A 13,005-nucleotide genomic window follows, 5' to 3' on the forward strand; every position below is an offset into this window, starting at 1 on the left:
AAGCTGTCAACTACGTTTACTCTTTGTTTGCCAAGAAAATCGAATAGTTATGTCGTCACAGTTGCCCCCTTGTTGACACATCTATCCACACTCACGATTATGGTGTAATTGTTGTTTACAGGTCATAGTAACTACTAGAGATGTACCGAATATTCGGTTTGCCGAATTTATTCGGCCGAATCGGCCATTTTTGCAAAGATTCGGTTTCGGCCGAATAATTTGTTGCGATTCGGCCGAAACCGAATCTTTTGCGAGCACCCATTTAAAGCGTTAAACCTGTCCTTTCTTCTTAGTACCAACGAAAATCGCGTCAATCATTATATTTTTTAACATATTGACGCTTTTCCCACTGCAGACAAAAATCAGTAATTCATTGTCGGGTTGGCAATCATGCTTAAGGCAATGTTAAACCCCACAGAACTAAAATGCAGACGAAACACAACCATTCTGCACTAAGTGTCAAGTAGATAAACTTGTGTTTTCATGTCAAACGCGTAGCGTACGACTTTGCGTGACGCCATAAATGATTCGGTTGATTCGGCCGAATTTATTCGGCAAAACCGCCGAATATTCGGTTTCGGCCGAATCGAAATTTCGCCGATTCGGTACATCACTAGTAACTACTACTACAGTAACGCCGAAAAATATTATAAGATTACGTCTTACGTGTTTCGGTCGTACTGATCAGTCTCAGTGGCAATCACAATTGCATACAAAGTACATTATGTTTGCAGTTCTAGCTCTGATGTTTCATATCCTAGTGCTGGTAGGTAACGCCAAAACGACAACCCTCGTTATACTCTAAAACAGGGTACCTGTGTGGCCACGAAAAAAAATAAATGGTCGGGTATTGGTTAAGTTTATGCATAAATTAAACGTCAATCCGGAATTTGCGGCATGATTGGATAGGTTGTGCAGTCACGCATTTTAAACTTGTAAGCACTAAGCAAAACTGTCGCAATTGCACAGTTTCTTTCAAAGAGATAATAGGGACATGCCAAGTAACAGCTACAAGATGATTTGTCGTGAAGAAGATTACCGCCGAAGATGAATCAGCAGTGTTCACGAAAAAATCGATAACTGCTAACCACAATACCACCCTATAAAAACCATAGCATTTTTTACTGTTGGTGCAGCTGGAAATGAACAACAATTGTTCTTGTCTAAAGATTAGGTCGCAGCTGGGGGCCTCAAGCTCAACCTAAAATCGTGGGGATGGCAAGCAAAGGCCCGAACACTATAAAATTATATTTATTCGAAAAAGCGTAAAATGACGCTTTTAAATTCGCCAACCAAATGCAGACATTTTCCCACTTCAAATTACTGGTATAAATATTTTTTTCATCGACTCTGCAAAGCTCTGTTTGTCAATGATAACAACAATGTTGACAGATTTACAAAACAGATTAGTTTGTGCTTTAATATCAAAGCATAACAGTTTGATGTCAAAGTTGCCACAATACCTATTACAACATTTGCTCCGTTCACAATTACAAAAGCCACGATCAGCCATTAGTGGAAAAATAATGAATAACTGTCAACATCAGTACCAACACGATTTTAAAACAGCCCTATAAAATAACGGCAGTAAACATGATTTTCGAGGCATAGTAAAAACTAAGTACTCTGTTATGGGTTATGAGGCTGTTTTTGTTCACACAAAAAAATGCAATATGTTGCTACACAGCGCATCTATAAAACTAGCAGTAATCAGCAACGGAACTTTTTTTAAATGGTCAATACTTACATCGATACGTAACAAGTATTTATGAAAGCTACTGCTATTGAAATTCAAGAAAATGTTGAGCAGTATACAATGACTCATAACAACATACATTGATCAAAGGTCGAAAGTAAAAATATGAAAATCGTGTTGACGGGAATTCAGCACAGAACGTTGTATCTTGTGATCTTTGAAACAAGCCAAACTTGAGAAGAAAATGCTAATTTCCTGTTACTGGTATTAAGCACTCTAAACGAGCTAGAACATGATGCATAGGTATAAAGGATAGAAAACGCGTCGCTAGATAATTGACAACCGTAAAGCTTACTTCACAATAATTAACGAAAATTAAAAAAAACAGGACACTGGTTAGATACACATCAAAACAGTCAATCTAAAATGTTTTTTGCTCTCAAGTTCAGCACTCTCAATTAACTGCGACTTACATGATGATCACAGCAGCGTAAAAAAATACTTAAGATACAAGCAAAATTACATCACTGTACTATACAGTCAAAATATTGTGATCCATAGGATACTTGAGAAAAGTGTGAAACAGAACGTCAGTCCCATTAGTCACCCTTTTACAATTAAAACGTGCGATCGGTGGCATGAAACGGACACAAGAAATAAAATTGGCTTGCGGGCCAAAACCACGTGTTTTACCGCTGGCAAAGTGGAAAATACTGAGGTCAGGCCTCTTCACAAATACGGCACACCTAAATATAAAAGTAAAACATCCAAAAGTGCCACAAATGGTTAAAAATAGATAAGCTTCCATTAGCCATCTGGATGATCACCTGCATTAATCGTTCTTGACGTTTTTTTGCGACATCGAAGATAAATGCTTTTTAACCCCAGACAGCATTTTGCCGAACCACATGATGTTCATTACGTCTAGGATGACCGACGTGCCAATCCACGTCAGATGAACAGGCCATGAGACACTGCGGAGAAATGTTGCACTTGATGCGTGATATGCTTAGTTATGCAGTAATTCAAGTAAGCGTCTTATGCAGCATTATGTACATAAGCTGACGAGTAACGGAATAGGCAGCACATGACGCAATCCGATTTGTTTTCATTACAAGCATTGTCTGATCTAGATTAGCATGTTGATTTTGATTGATAACAAAGCAATGTAAGGCGCACTTGTAGCATACTTCTATACATGAAGCTCAACCACACACTCACTGTTCGACTCTGAAGAGCCCTCTCAAAACCGTCTCACAACATTAAGTTTAAACCTTAAAAGTTCATTGAGTACTATACATAGTTTAGGACGTAGGCATGCAAACCTGTTGTATTGCTCCAAGTTGACAATGTAAAAAACTGCATAATAAAAAAATGGCATGGATAAAATTCTCCAAAAAAAGAACGCGAAGGTCATCATCCAACCATTATAGTAATACCAGCTTGAATCTTTAAAACCAATATTGGATAAACACCATCTGAAATAAAAATTACAATGACCACCGTAATAAAAAATAACTAACATGCAGCAACATTGTGATATGAATGTAAACTTAAAGACGATTAGTTATCCTGACATGATTTGTATGTAAATAAGAAAACTGGCATTAATGTTTTAAATTATTTTGTTACTGAATACTCTTCTGTTCATTAACACATGTAGGAGTTACTAAATAATAATAATACTAAGCAATTTAATTTCAATTATTATCAATTGTCAAAGCCATGCCAGAAGCAAATTGTACCTTATATTAACAAATGTCGTTGAAATTTCTGCAGATAATCGAAATATCGCCACAGATAGTAAAACTCCTGCCAACTAAAAATGTACATTATAAAATGTTGACACTACAGAACTTTTAAACTACAGTAATAAAAACACCACGTAAACTCGGGGCACAACATATATTCTTTAGCATTGCTTTTTAAGGTAGTAACAAAGAAAAAAACAGTCCAGTTTTAAACAGTTTGAGCTTGTTAGTATAATGCAAATTTGAACAGACGAAATAAAATTTTCTCTCTTTACTAACGAAAACTCTAATGTGCATTGAAATTACCATGCTTAGAAAGACCAATAAAAGTTTGTTTGTTTCAAAAACACTGATTAACATATGAGTACATGGTACATATGGTTTTGGGCAAACAGACCACTTCAACTGTTTGGTAAACATAATTAACCTGTGCAAACCACACAATATTGTGCTTAGGGATTAATGGTTGGAGGAATAGTGTGCAACAAGAATGCATGTAAATACTTACCAAACAATACACATTTGCAAATATTATAACGCCATGATGAATAACGAATGTCACAGTCCCACCAACTCCCTCAAAGTCAGTAATTATAAGGTAAAGATCTAAATGACAAACATACCACTGCCATTAAACATGTTTTTAAGTTTTAATGTAAAGCTGGTCGACATTGTGCTAACAACAAATTAAATTTCATTTCTATTAACCAGTTTAGCCCAAAATTTTTGCCACCATCAGTACATGATAAGGAAGGAAGCTATAGCCATTTCCTGAAATTAATGTGCAGATTTGTTCAATGAGTTACATGTAAACACGTTTCAAAGATTTTTTCAACACTTTTTTGTTTAAAATATTACCACTTCCTCTGCACAGATAGAAAAAGATACAGTCGTCACACATTTGTGCACAAAATAAAACACAAAAAGTATTGCACATCACTCTGAATAACAATGTTTCCATGACAGGTCTTTGAATCAGCAAACCACATTTAGTCATCATCAAGCACTAGGTAAAAAGACTGTGATTTAATTTACATCAACCAACCTGATGCGAGAAATCCTATGCCAATGGCTAAACTACATTCAGAAATCGTTGATCGACCCCTGCAGCAACAAATAGAAAATACATTATTGTAGCAAATTATGATTAAGCTCGTCATTCTAAGCCCAAACAGTTTAAAGAATTAATTATACTGACAGATGCAAAAAAAACAAGAAAACCCATACCAAACAAGATCGTTCTTGAGATTGTCATCAAAGAAAAAAATTAAAGGCACTAGTAATGTGACAATTGCAGCATGGAGAGTCGACGAATTTCTGGGCATAAAATATGCGTCTTCATTTGACAAGCAATCAACGTTTTCAATTTACAACTTTACCTTGCATGCCATTCTGTCTTTTGGGTTTTGGTTAGCTTATGAAACTGTGGTAGTAGGGAAGAAAAATATGGACTGACTTTTTTGTCAAACCACAGAAAGAAAACAAAGCTCAAACAGCCGCACACTGCACTATACATTCCTGCTGGTTGCAACTCTGACATAACACACGTAAAGGTAACAAAAGGAACCAGGTTTAGCAAAAAACTAAAAGTAAGGCCCGCTTTAAGCCAAATCCACCAACAACCACTGAAGACTGAACCGAACTGAATCGAACTGAACTGGGCGAGTGCACCAAATCACCAAACCAAAACACTCGCATGTGCGGTAGATACTTTGACGCCAAAAACTAGCGGCACTGGAGTCCGGTTCACTTTAGGTCAAATGTCAAATAGTTTATTATACGTAGTTTAATTTTTATCTTTTTTTTGCAAGCTTGTACAAATGCCATTTTATACACGGTGCATCCCGCAACCACATTTTTTGGTTTGCCGAATGGTATTGATAACTTTGTAACATTCGAAAATTAATCTAGTCCTTACGAAAGTTTTCCTGTCACGATATGTAGAATTGATATTACCTAGTTTCATAGGATCGCAACGCCCAGGATTGATCCAAAAGCAGTTTGTTGTAGAAGCATTGTTGGGAAGATGGGACTAGCATGAAAATCGCCTCGTTGGGCAAGTTTGGAAAGACGGCGCTAGGGCTGGTAAACTATGCGGCCATCGCGAACCATTATTAAACTTATCCGGCCCGCAGTAAAAAAAGATTGGTGACCTCGGGCTTAAACCAAACGGCAACTATAACACCCAATGCCAGCGAAAGAAAGCTTTAAGACACGGGTGTGCAACATTTTTCGTCGGTGGGCCGTATAACCAATTTCGGACCTCAAGCGAGGGCCACATAACTTTTTTTCATGTGCACAATAAATTCAAAATTCTTCTAAAAGCACCAATAAGTTTATTTTCTACAACAGAGTTTCAACGCAACACTGGCTTTCGCAACAAAATAATTGTTTACTAGACAAAGGGAATTGTTACGTCACATTTGGTGAAGTGGGCTACTTGCTGTAACTGCTGTATGATCGACCGATTGGAAAACACTGATTTAGCTCATATATTAGGCCTACCATATTTCCATCCCTAAAAAGGAGGACACAGCAATCGGGCAATATCTTCTTTTTTGCAACACATTGTTGAAAAGACATGTAAAAACTAAAAACCACTTGAGTCCCACCAAAAATTAAAGGCTTCAGAAATTAAAAGGTATATAATAGTTTGGATAAAGTTTAAATGTTTATCACACCACAGCACTAAAATAAGCATGTATTTTCAAAAAACGTAAAAACTGAATTCTTTAAAAAATAAGAGGAATATGTATAAAGGCATAATTGTCACATATGTATTTGGTAAATCAGACATTCCTTAAAAAGGAGGACATTTGGGCCCTTTTTATTGTCCTCGGAGGACAACTTGTTTTTCGTCTAAAACAGTGGTTCTCAAACTGTGGTACGCGTACCACTAGTGGTACGCAGGAACTTTTCAGGTGGTACGCGAGTAGCTTTCTGCTATACCTAATTGAAGTCCGATCTAAAATTGCAACTCAACTGACCCAACTGTCCTGGTTTGGGCAAAACTCGTATTTGGACATTCTTTGAAATTTGATTAATATGCTATAGCGAGGTTGAGAAATGGGCCTATTTCTTGGTCTATCCGTTCAAACAGGATTTAGGACTTTAGGTGGTACGCAGCATCCATATAAGTTTGAGAACCACTGGTCTAAAACGAGGACATGTCCTCCAAAAAGAGGACGTATGGTAGGCCTATCATATATGTTACGGCAACTTAGGAGATTTACCAAAAACTAGTGGAAAATTTTGCTGAATTCTCAGAAATTAGTTTTATCTTATTGTGTTGTGTTGGTGGGGGCCACACGAAATAGCTTGGCGGTCCGGACTGTTGCCCGCGGGCCGTATGTTGCACGCCCCTGCTTTAAGATGTATGTAGCAAGGACTACGTTACGTAAAATTAAGCAAAAATAACTACGAATCGCACAGTAAAGTTCTGCTGTTGTTTGGCTAAAGCCAACTGAACCGGTTATGAGGTGAAAAATTTTCTTTTTGTTGTTGGTATACCGAGTCAAGTCAAGCCTTTTCACTGCTAAAACTAAGGTCAAGTTTTTGAAAATAGTAATTGAAGTCGGACTCGAGACCTCATTACTGCTAACTTGTAACAAAGTGCTTTGACAGTAATTTTTAAATAGGTGTGCAGTGTGCTCAGACCAATTTAAAATGCTAAGGTGAAGGAAGACAGGAAAGTAAACTTGCGGCGCACCGGCTGCACCCCCCTCTTGTGGGGGCTGGTTACTGGTTACTATCAATGGACATCTTGTAGCAGAACCGGCTGAAATATATGACTTTTGAGATAGAACCGTTTGACTCCTACTGTTTGAATCCTACCACTTCCCATACCCTATTTAACGATTTATTAAATACACATTTGACCATTAAACATTGCAAGCAAAAACGAATGGGTCCCCACACACGTGTTTATGTGAATTTGTAATGGTGTAGAAAGCACGCGATTTTTAGATTCTGAAGAAAAAATTGGTAGAAAAGATAAAGCTTAATTCAAACAGTCATATTCTAATACCCTTAATACTCCAATATTTCAAATCTCTAGCAAATCGTTTTGACTGTGTTTTGTGATAACTATTAGTTAACCGACAATAATAGCCCTCGTCGTATACGATACGGAGGCCAATTTTACATCATTACTGTTTATTGCAGACACTAACAAGGTTTTCAGAGGCATTTAGTTCATCGTTAACCTTTACGTTTAATAACGTTTCTTATACAACATTTCGTCAGACTTATACGAAACCCATAATTATCGCTTAACGAGTATGCCTATATAATTCAACAAAACAAAAAGGTATAAAACCTTTATAAGATATAAAACCCTATGTACCAAAACTAACGGTCCACATGTTGACCTAATGGTATTGCGGCGCAAAAAAAGTTGTTATCTTAACACCAAATATTAACAAAAACATTTATACTTTTTCCGTCTATGACGTGTTAAGTTAAACAGAATACCCGTCCCAACAAAACATCTCATATAGGTGGATGACATCTGATCTAAGTAAACCAACAAATGTATAGCGAAGGTCTGATCTATACGTAATGCAATTTTTTGCAGCTTGCAGCATTTGTGTGTATCTTGAATAACGTCCCCAAATAACCTATTTAATCACGCCCTCAAGCGGTGTTTTGTGATACCGATCTTTCCAATTAGGAGCAATTTCAGGGTCCGTGTCAGCTGACCTTAATTTTACACATATTTTGCCAACATTTTCACATGTTTCATTTTCACATTTAAAGTTGGGCTTTGCAAAGCGAAGTTTTCAAAATACTTTGTCTATTTGAACATTGCATAAGCGATAATATGCATAAACAATGACACAATAAAGTTAAGCAAGCAGTATTGATTTGAGGTGAAAATTTCAAACAACTGAAAATCGGAGTTTGGTACACCAGTCACATCAGGTTTGTTTTGTTTTTTCTTGCTTAAACTGCCGTCTTATATATTTTATCATACCCAACATAATTTTGTAAAACCAAAGTGTGTTTAAAATGTCCAAGATAACACCAGCAACAGGAAAAAATGCAATGTAACCCATTCTGTAAAAAAGAAAACAGGTTGTAATAAACATAAAACAAATATTGACCCCAACAACATATATTTGATTTAAATTTAAACTATAACCACACACGGTTTAAAGAAGTCATTAGTCTTACCTAAAATAAGTTTCACTGTGGCGATAAAACGCCAAATAAATGTACGGCATCGGTAGTATTCGAACCAAGAAGAACGAAAACGCCATAACTATTCCGTTAATTACGTAAACTTTTGTCGTTTTCATATCGCACGCTTCAAGCATCCACCTATTAGGAAAGAACAACGACAATATTTATAGCAGCTTCATGTGAAGATGTATATCTTCATGTGCACACAAACTGAAACCCATTCTCATTGAAAACCTAAAATTTATTTAAAAAAAGAGCGTCGAACATTTTGCAGCGATCGTTTATACCAGGGGTGGGCAACATACGGCCCGCGGGCCGGATCCGGCCCGCGACGGGATTTTGAGCGGCCCGCGGACAGTTTCCGGTCTTACATGATAATGTGGCCCGCGGCCACAGTCTGCCGCAATCCCCCATTACTTGCTTACTACGTCAAATTACAGTTGTAACGCACAGTAACGCTCCCCAATAGCAAAAAAAATTCCCGCCGTTGTTACCATTGTACCATACGTCCATTGTTACGACATAACTACCAACCTTAATTGTGTGTGTCCTACTTTAACGGTTTTCTTTGTTTCCACACGTATAGCCTAGTTCAGGCAGGGGTGGGGAACCTGCGGCCTAAAGGCCACATGCGGCCTTTCAGGGCACTAAGTGCGGCCTTCGATGGCAAAATACATTTTTAAGATGTTGATATAACCGACTGCACCAGGTGCTGAAAAAAATAGACAGAAACGTATTTTTGACTTGATTGCAGATTATTTTTTGATTAGTTCCAGGGCAGCGGTTTTCAAACAAGACCCATGTGGTCCCATAGTGGTACATAAAGCGATTTCCATAGTTAGGACTACCAAAAACTCCAGGTTCAGCAATTTCTAGGTTAAATAAATCCTGAATGTTGTAGTGAAGATGAAAATGTAGTGAGGAATTTTAATTAGCTGGGACCGTAAGTCCTACAAACTACGAGGAAATAGCAAAACGACCATTCTGTAAGTCAAAAAGTTTGAACATCACTGCCCTTGGCCTGGGAAATAGTCTATGCGGCCTACACGAGTGTCGATAAATCGTTAGGTAGCTTTTATAAACAAAAAGGTTCCCCACCCCTGGTTTAGGTGGTCAAAAATCCGTTTTAAATCACTGGATAAATACGCGATTAATGTATCGATTCAGGAATCCGGCCCGCCAAGTACTTCATTTTCCCATATCAGGCCCGCCGACTGGAGAAGTTGCCCGCCCCTGGTTTATACGGTCATAAATGTCTAATCAAGCTCTTCATTGGTGCAGTTTGGCCTCAACCTTTTTCAAAATAGGTCCTGATAAAATCCAAAAATACTTTATTCGCTTAAGGCGTTGGAATAAATTTAAACTGTAACTGTAATACGAAAAAAACAAAATTCGGATACTTTTTGTTATGTTTAATACCGTTTCACCAACGCAAGATGAACATGCACCGTCAGATGTTAAATTAACCAACCTGTTGTTTACGAATATGGTTGACAACTCCGCTGTGTTCCGAAAAACCACGAGAGGCAAAAAGGCCTGATGAAGCTGTTGCAATAAAATACTCTTTGTAAACACAGTAAACTGAATCCACTTGGTAACATAAAAATCTGGGCTGCGTATATGACAAACTCGACACAATCGTAAATAGTTGGTTAATTTAGTTAGTTGCATGAGATAAGGTGATTTCCAGGCAAAAAATCTGCTGCACACCTTTTTTGCAATTCTGATTAACACAGATTCGGATTAAGACAAAAAGTTTACATCTAAAAAGAAACTGTGAAAGGTCTAAATTAGCGGTTCTCAAACTGGGGTCCGCGGTCCTTTTGGGGTCCGTGAGGCAATTTTTGTGATGTCACATGCTGTCTTTGGATTATTGTTATACGCATTTTTTCACAACCAGCTAAAATCCTGCAATCAATCTTCGTTTTTCTGAAATACACATTCAGGCCTCAGGACCGCGAGCCTTCGAAATAATGGCAAAGGGAGCGTTTTGAAAAAATAAGGAAAAAGTTTGAGAACCACTGGTCTAAATTAACTTACCGTACAAACCAACATAACCGCTGCAGTGACAAGATGGTGGCCTATGTACGATTTTGTTGACTCCCCGAGGTGGTACGCGTAGTCGAGCATTAGCAAAGTGTCTACAACAAGAACAAAAAGTTCAACTATAAGTCACTGTATGTGCAGTAATTGTCAAGAAGAATGCACCTGGACACATTTAGCAAATGCGGAGCTCGCTTTCATGCTTTTGTAAAAGCATTCTTTCGGAAATTTCATCATTACAGAAATTTAGGACTACTTATATGCTGTCACATGTGCATTTAATATGACGATAAAGCTTCAATTAAAATCGGACATTTTGATTGGTTTCTAAACTTTAGTAAACGTTAACACAGTGGTAGGCAACCGCCGGTCCACAGCCCGGTACCGGTCCGCGACGAGTTTGTTACCGGGCCGTATAATTTATCAGGTTAAATGCTCTAAGACTTTTTGCTCATGTATCCCGGAGATGATAAACTAATTCATGTGTTTTTATTGTAAATATTTGTGGATTTTTTAAGGCCGGTCTGCGATAAAATTTTAGTTTTAAAAACGGTCCACAGTAGAAAAAAGGTTGCCGACCCTTGCGTTAGCACACTGTATGAATTTGCTCGTCTATTTTTTGCGCAATTTGTTTAATAAGTTATGCATAAAACTTGTTGGCAGTGTTTCAAAGCATAGCCCAGACTTGACATGAAAAATGGTATAAATAAAAGTAACTTACCAGCCATAAGATAACCGGCCGTCATCAGCAAAACTGATTTTGCGCCCCGTGATTGTCCCCTGTCAAAAGGATGAAAAAACCCTGAGTAAATTTGTTTGCCATTTAAACGTGGCACACAATATTATCGTTGACACGCTTGAGTACACAAACGCACCAGAGCGGATCCTGCCAGGCTTCCTGATCAAGCACAATAACCAGCACTGACGTTGTTGTTGCTAAAAAAGCGTGGACGCTTGACCCGAACCTGTAAACGGTAAAAAATGTAATAATTGTGCTTTTTTGGCTAATAAATTACGATTGTGCGTGTTATCCTACAAAATAAAACTTACTTAACACATAGTTAGATAAGATTGATAACATACACATGTGACCTATTAAACCCCCTTTGTCCATTGTATACAAAATAGTTTGAAACAGATTACAATACAAAATTGTGAGCAGGAAATGTCAGGCTGCGGTGACTACCACGCTACCACGGCCTGATGTAATGTAAGCACATTGCATATGGCAGTTGTTGGCTTCCGTCGGCCATTTACCCCGCCAGCACGACATGATTTGCCTTCATTTCATAACGTCCACAGTGGCTGACATAAACACGATTTAACAATGTGTTCCACTTCAAACAGGTTTCGAGCACTTTTAAAACTAATAGTCATTCAATTGAGCTGTGCTGTTTGCTTCTCCATTAAAAGCAAGCTGTTTGTGTTACTAACTTGTGCTGCACTAACTTTTGCTACATGCACTGGTAAGAAGTACTGAATGGTATTTGCCAGTATAAATACTTACTCAACAAGGACAATAAAACTGACCTGACATCCCATTCCTCGCGTATTCCAACCTTTGCGTTCTTGTAGAAGTCAAGGTGGCCAAAGGACACTCGACTTAATCTTACTGAAAGAAATCGAAAATACATGAAGCTAATGCAGCCGACCATCAAATCAGCATTGGTGGGTTTGATCAGCATGATTTCCAAAGTACAAACATGTATTAGAACAGAACCAAAACGCTAAGTAGACCAACCATTATCACAAAACCTAAAACACACTGGTTTTTACACAACAGCAGTACGTTGACGCAGATTCTGCTGAACGAACAGGATACGAGATATGGTTCAATCCTGCTTATGCTGGCGAATAAGTTTCTGCACTACAAAAGCGACAGCATACTTTCCCTGAAGCATGGCTTGTCTAGTCACAAGCGGTTTGCTGAAGTGAGGTTTAAGTTACCAGCATATGGCAAATGAGTTAAACATGTAGTCGCTAGACTTCGCATCTTCTGATATTGGGCGAATTCAACCCGGTTTTGCAGCTTTGCCCGAAGGCGCTTGTGTCGACGTGGTCGTGAAAAGAAAAAAAGTACCTAATTGTCGGTTCGCTTATCAACGACGGGTGCTGAAAGTTTCAGTTGATCATTAATTGACTCGAAATTTGAGAGGACTGTCTCAACTGCCAACAGAATCAGTCAGTAAATTAGAAAGTAGGAATATATATTTCGCCTAATAATGGCATCATCAGTTCCTGAAAAACGCAATAGTCCTCTCAAATTTCGAGTCTTTTAACAATTTGCACAGTTACAGTCCTCTCAAATTTCGAGTCTTTTAACAATTTGCA

The 13,005-nt window shown here is 38.0% G+C and overlaps 2 protein-coding genes across 5 annotated transcripts; both read right to left on the reverse strand.

The window, feature by feature from the left end:
• Positions 1-1,402: 1,402 nt before the first annotated feature.
• On the reverse strand, positions 1,403-5,158 carry LOC145223002 (TLC domain-containing protein 4-like). The gene is made up of 8 exons (XM_080089280.1): positions 4,827-5,158; positions 4,675-4,764; positions 4,493-4,551; positions 3,956-4,053; positions 3,442-3,515; positions 3,022-3,174; positions 2,524-2,670; positions 1,403-2,442 (listed from the first exon to the last, which is right to left on the reverse strand). The coding sequence occupies exons 1-7, from the start codon at positions 4,985-4,987 to the stop codon at positions 2,529-2,531; spliced, it is 777 nt and encodes a 258-aa protein (XP_079945406.1). The 5' UTR covers positions 4,988-5,158; the 3' UTR covers positions 1,403-2,442; positions 2,524-2,528.
• A 3,067-nt stretch (positions 5,159-8,225) lies between these two features.
• On the reverse strand, positions 8,226-12,668 carry LOC145223003 (TLC domain-containing protein 4-like). 4 transcript variants are annotated; one of them, XM_080089282.1, is made up of 7 exons: positions 12,205-12,665; positions 11,550-11,639; positions 11,396-11,454; positions 10,672-10,772; positions 10,103-10,176; positions 8,623-8,769; positions 8,226-8,505 (listed from the first exon to the last, which is right to left on the reverse strand). In XM_080089282.1, exons 1-7 carry the CDS (start codon positions 12,357-12,359, stop codon positions 8,367-8,369), a joined length of 765 nt encoding a protein of 254 aa, XP_079945408.1. In that variant the 5' UTR covers positions 12,360-12,665; the 3' UTR covers positions 8,226-8,366. The 4 variants fall into 4 exon arrangements, 3 of the variants coding, with proteins under 3 accessions (XP_079945408.1, XP_079945409.1, XP_079945410.1); XR_013859401.1 differs by lacking the exon at positions 8,226-8,505 and adding an exon at positions 9,166-9,343 and having other exon boundaries at positions 8,706-8,769; positions 12,205-12,668; XM_080089283.1 differs by lacking the exons at positions 8,226-8,505; positions 8,623-8,769 and adding an exon at positions 9,350-9,924 and having other exon boundaries at positions 12,205-12,667.
• Between the last annotated feature and the right edge of the window lie 337 nt (positions 12,669-13,005).

The sequence above is a fragment of the Phallusia mammillata genome, chromosome 4 (assembly GCF_965637545.1).
Source record: "Phallusia mammillata chromosome 4, kaPhaMamm4.hap1.1, whole genome shotgun sequence".
NCBI lineage: Eukaryota > Metazoa > Chordata > Ascidiacea > Phlebobranchia > Ascidiidae > Phallusia > Phallusia mammillata.

Coding starts and splice junctions, on each gene's coding strand:
- LOC145223002 (XM_080089280.1), bottom strand. CDS start 4,987: ATGTCAGAGTTGCAACCAGCAGGAATGTATAGTGCAGTGTGCGGCTGT. Junction 3,516..3,955: donor TTGCAAATGTGTATTGTTTG/GTAAGTATTTAC, acceptor GTACATTTTTAG/TTGGCAGGAGTTTTACTATC. Junction 2,671..3,021: donor AACTTGGAGCAATACAACAG/GTTTGCATGCCT, acceptor ATTTCTCCGCAG/TGTCTCATGGCCTGTTCATC.
- LOC145223003 (XM_080089282.1), bottom strand. CDS start 12,359: ATGCTGATCAAACCCACCAATGCTGATTTGATGGTCGGCTGCATTAGC. Junction 10,177..10,671: donor CGGTTATGTTGGTTTGTACG/GTAAGTTAATTT, acceptor TTATTGCAACAG/CTTCATCAGGCCTTTTTGCC. Junction 8,506..8,622: donor CACAGTGAAACTTATTTTAG/GTAAGACTAATG, acceptor TCTTTTTTACAG/AATGGGTTACATTGCATTTT.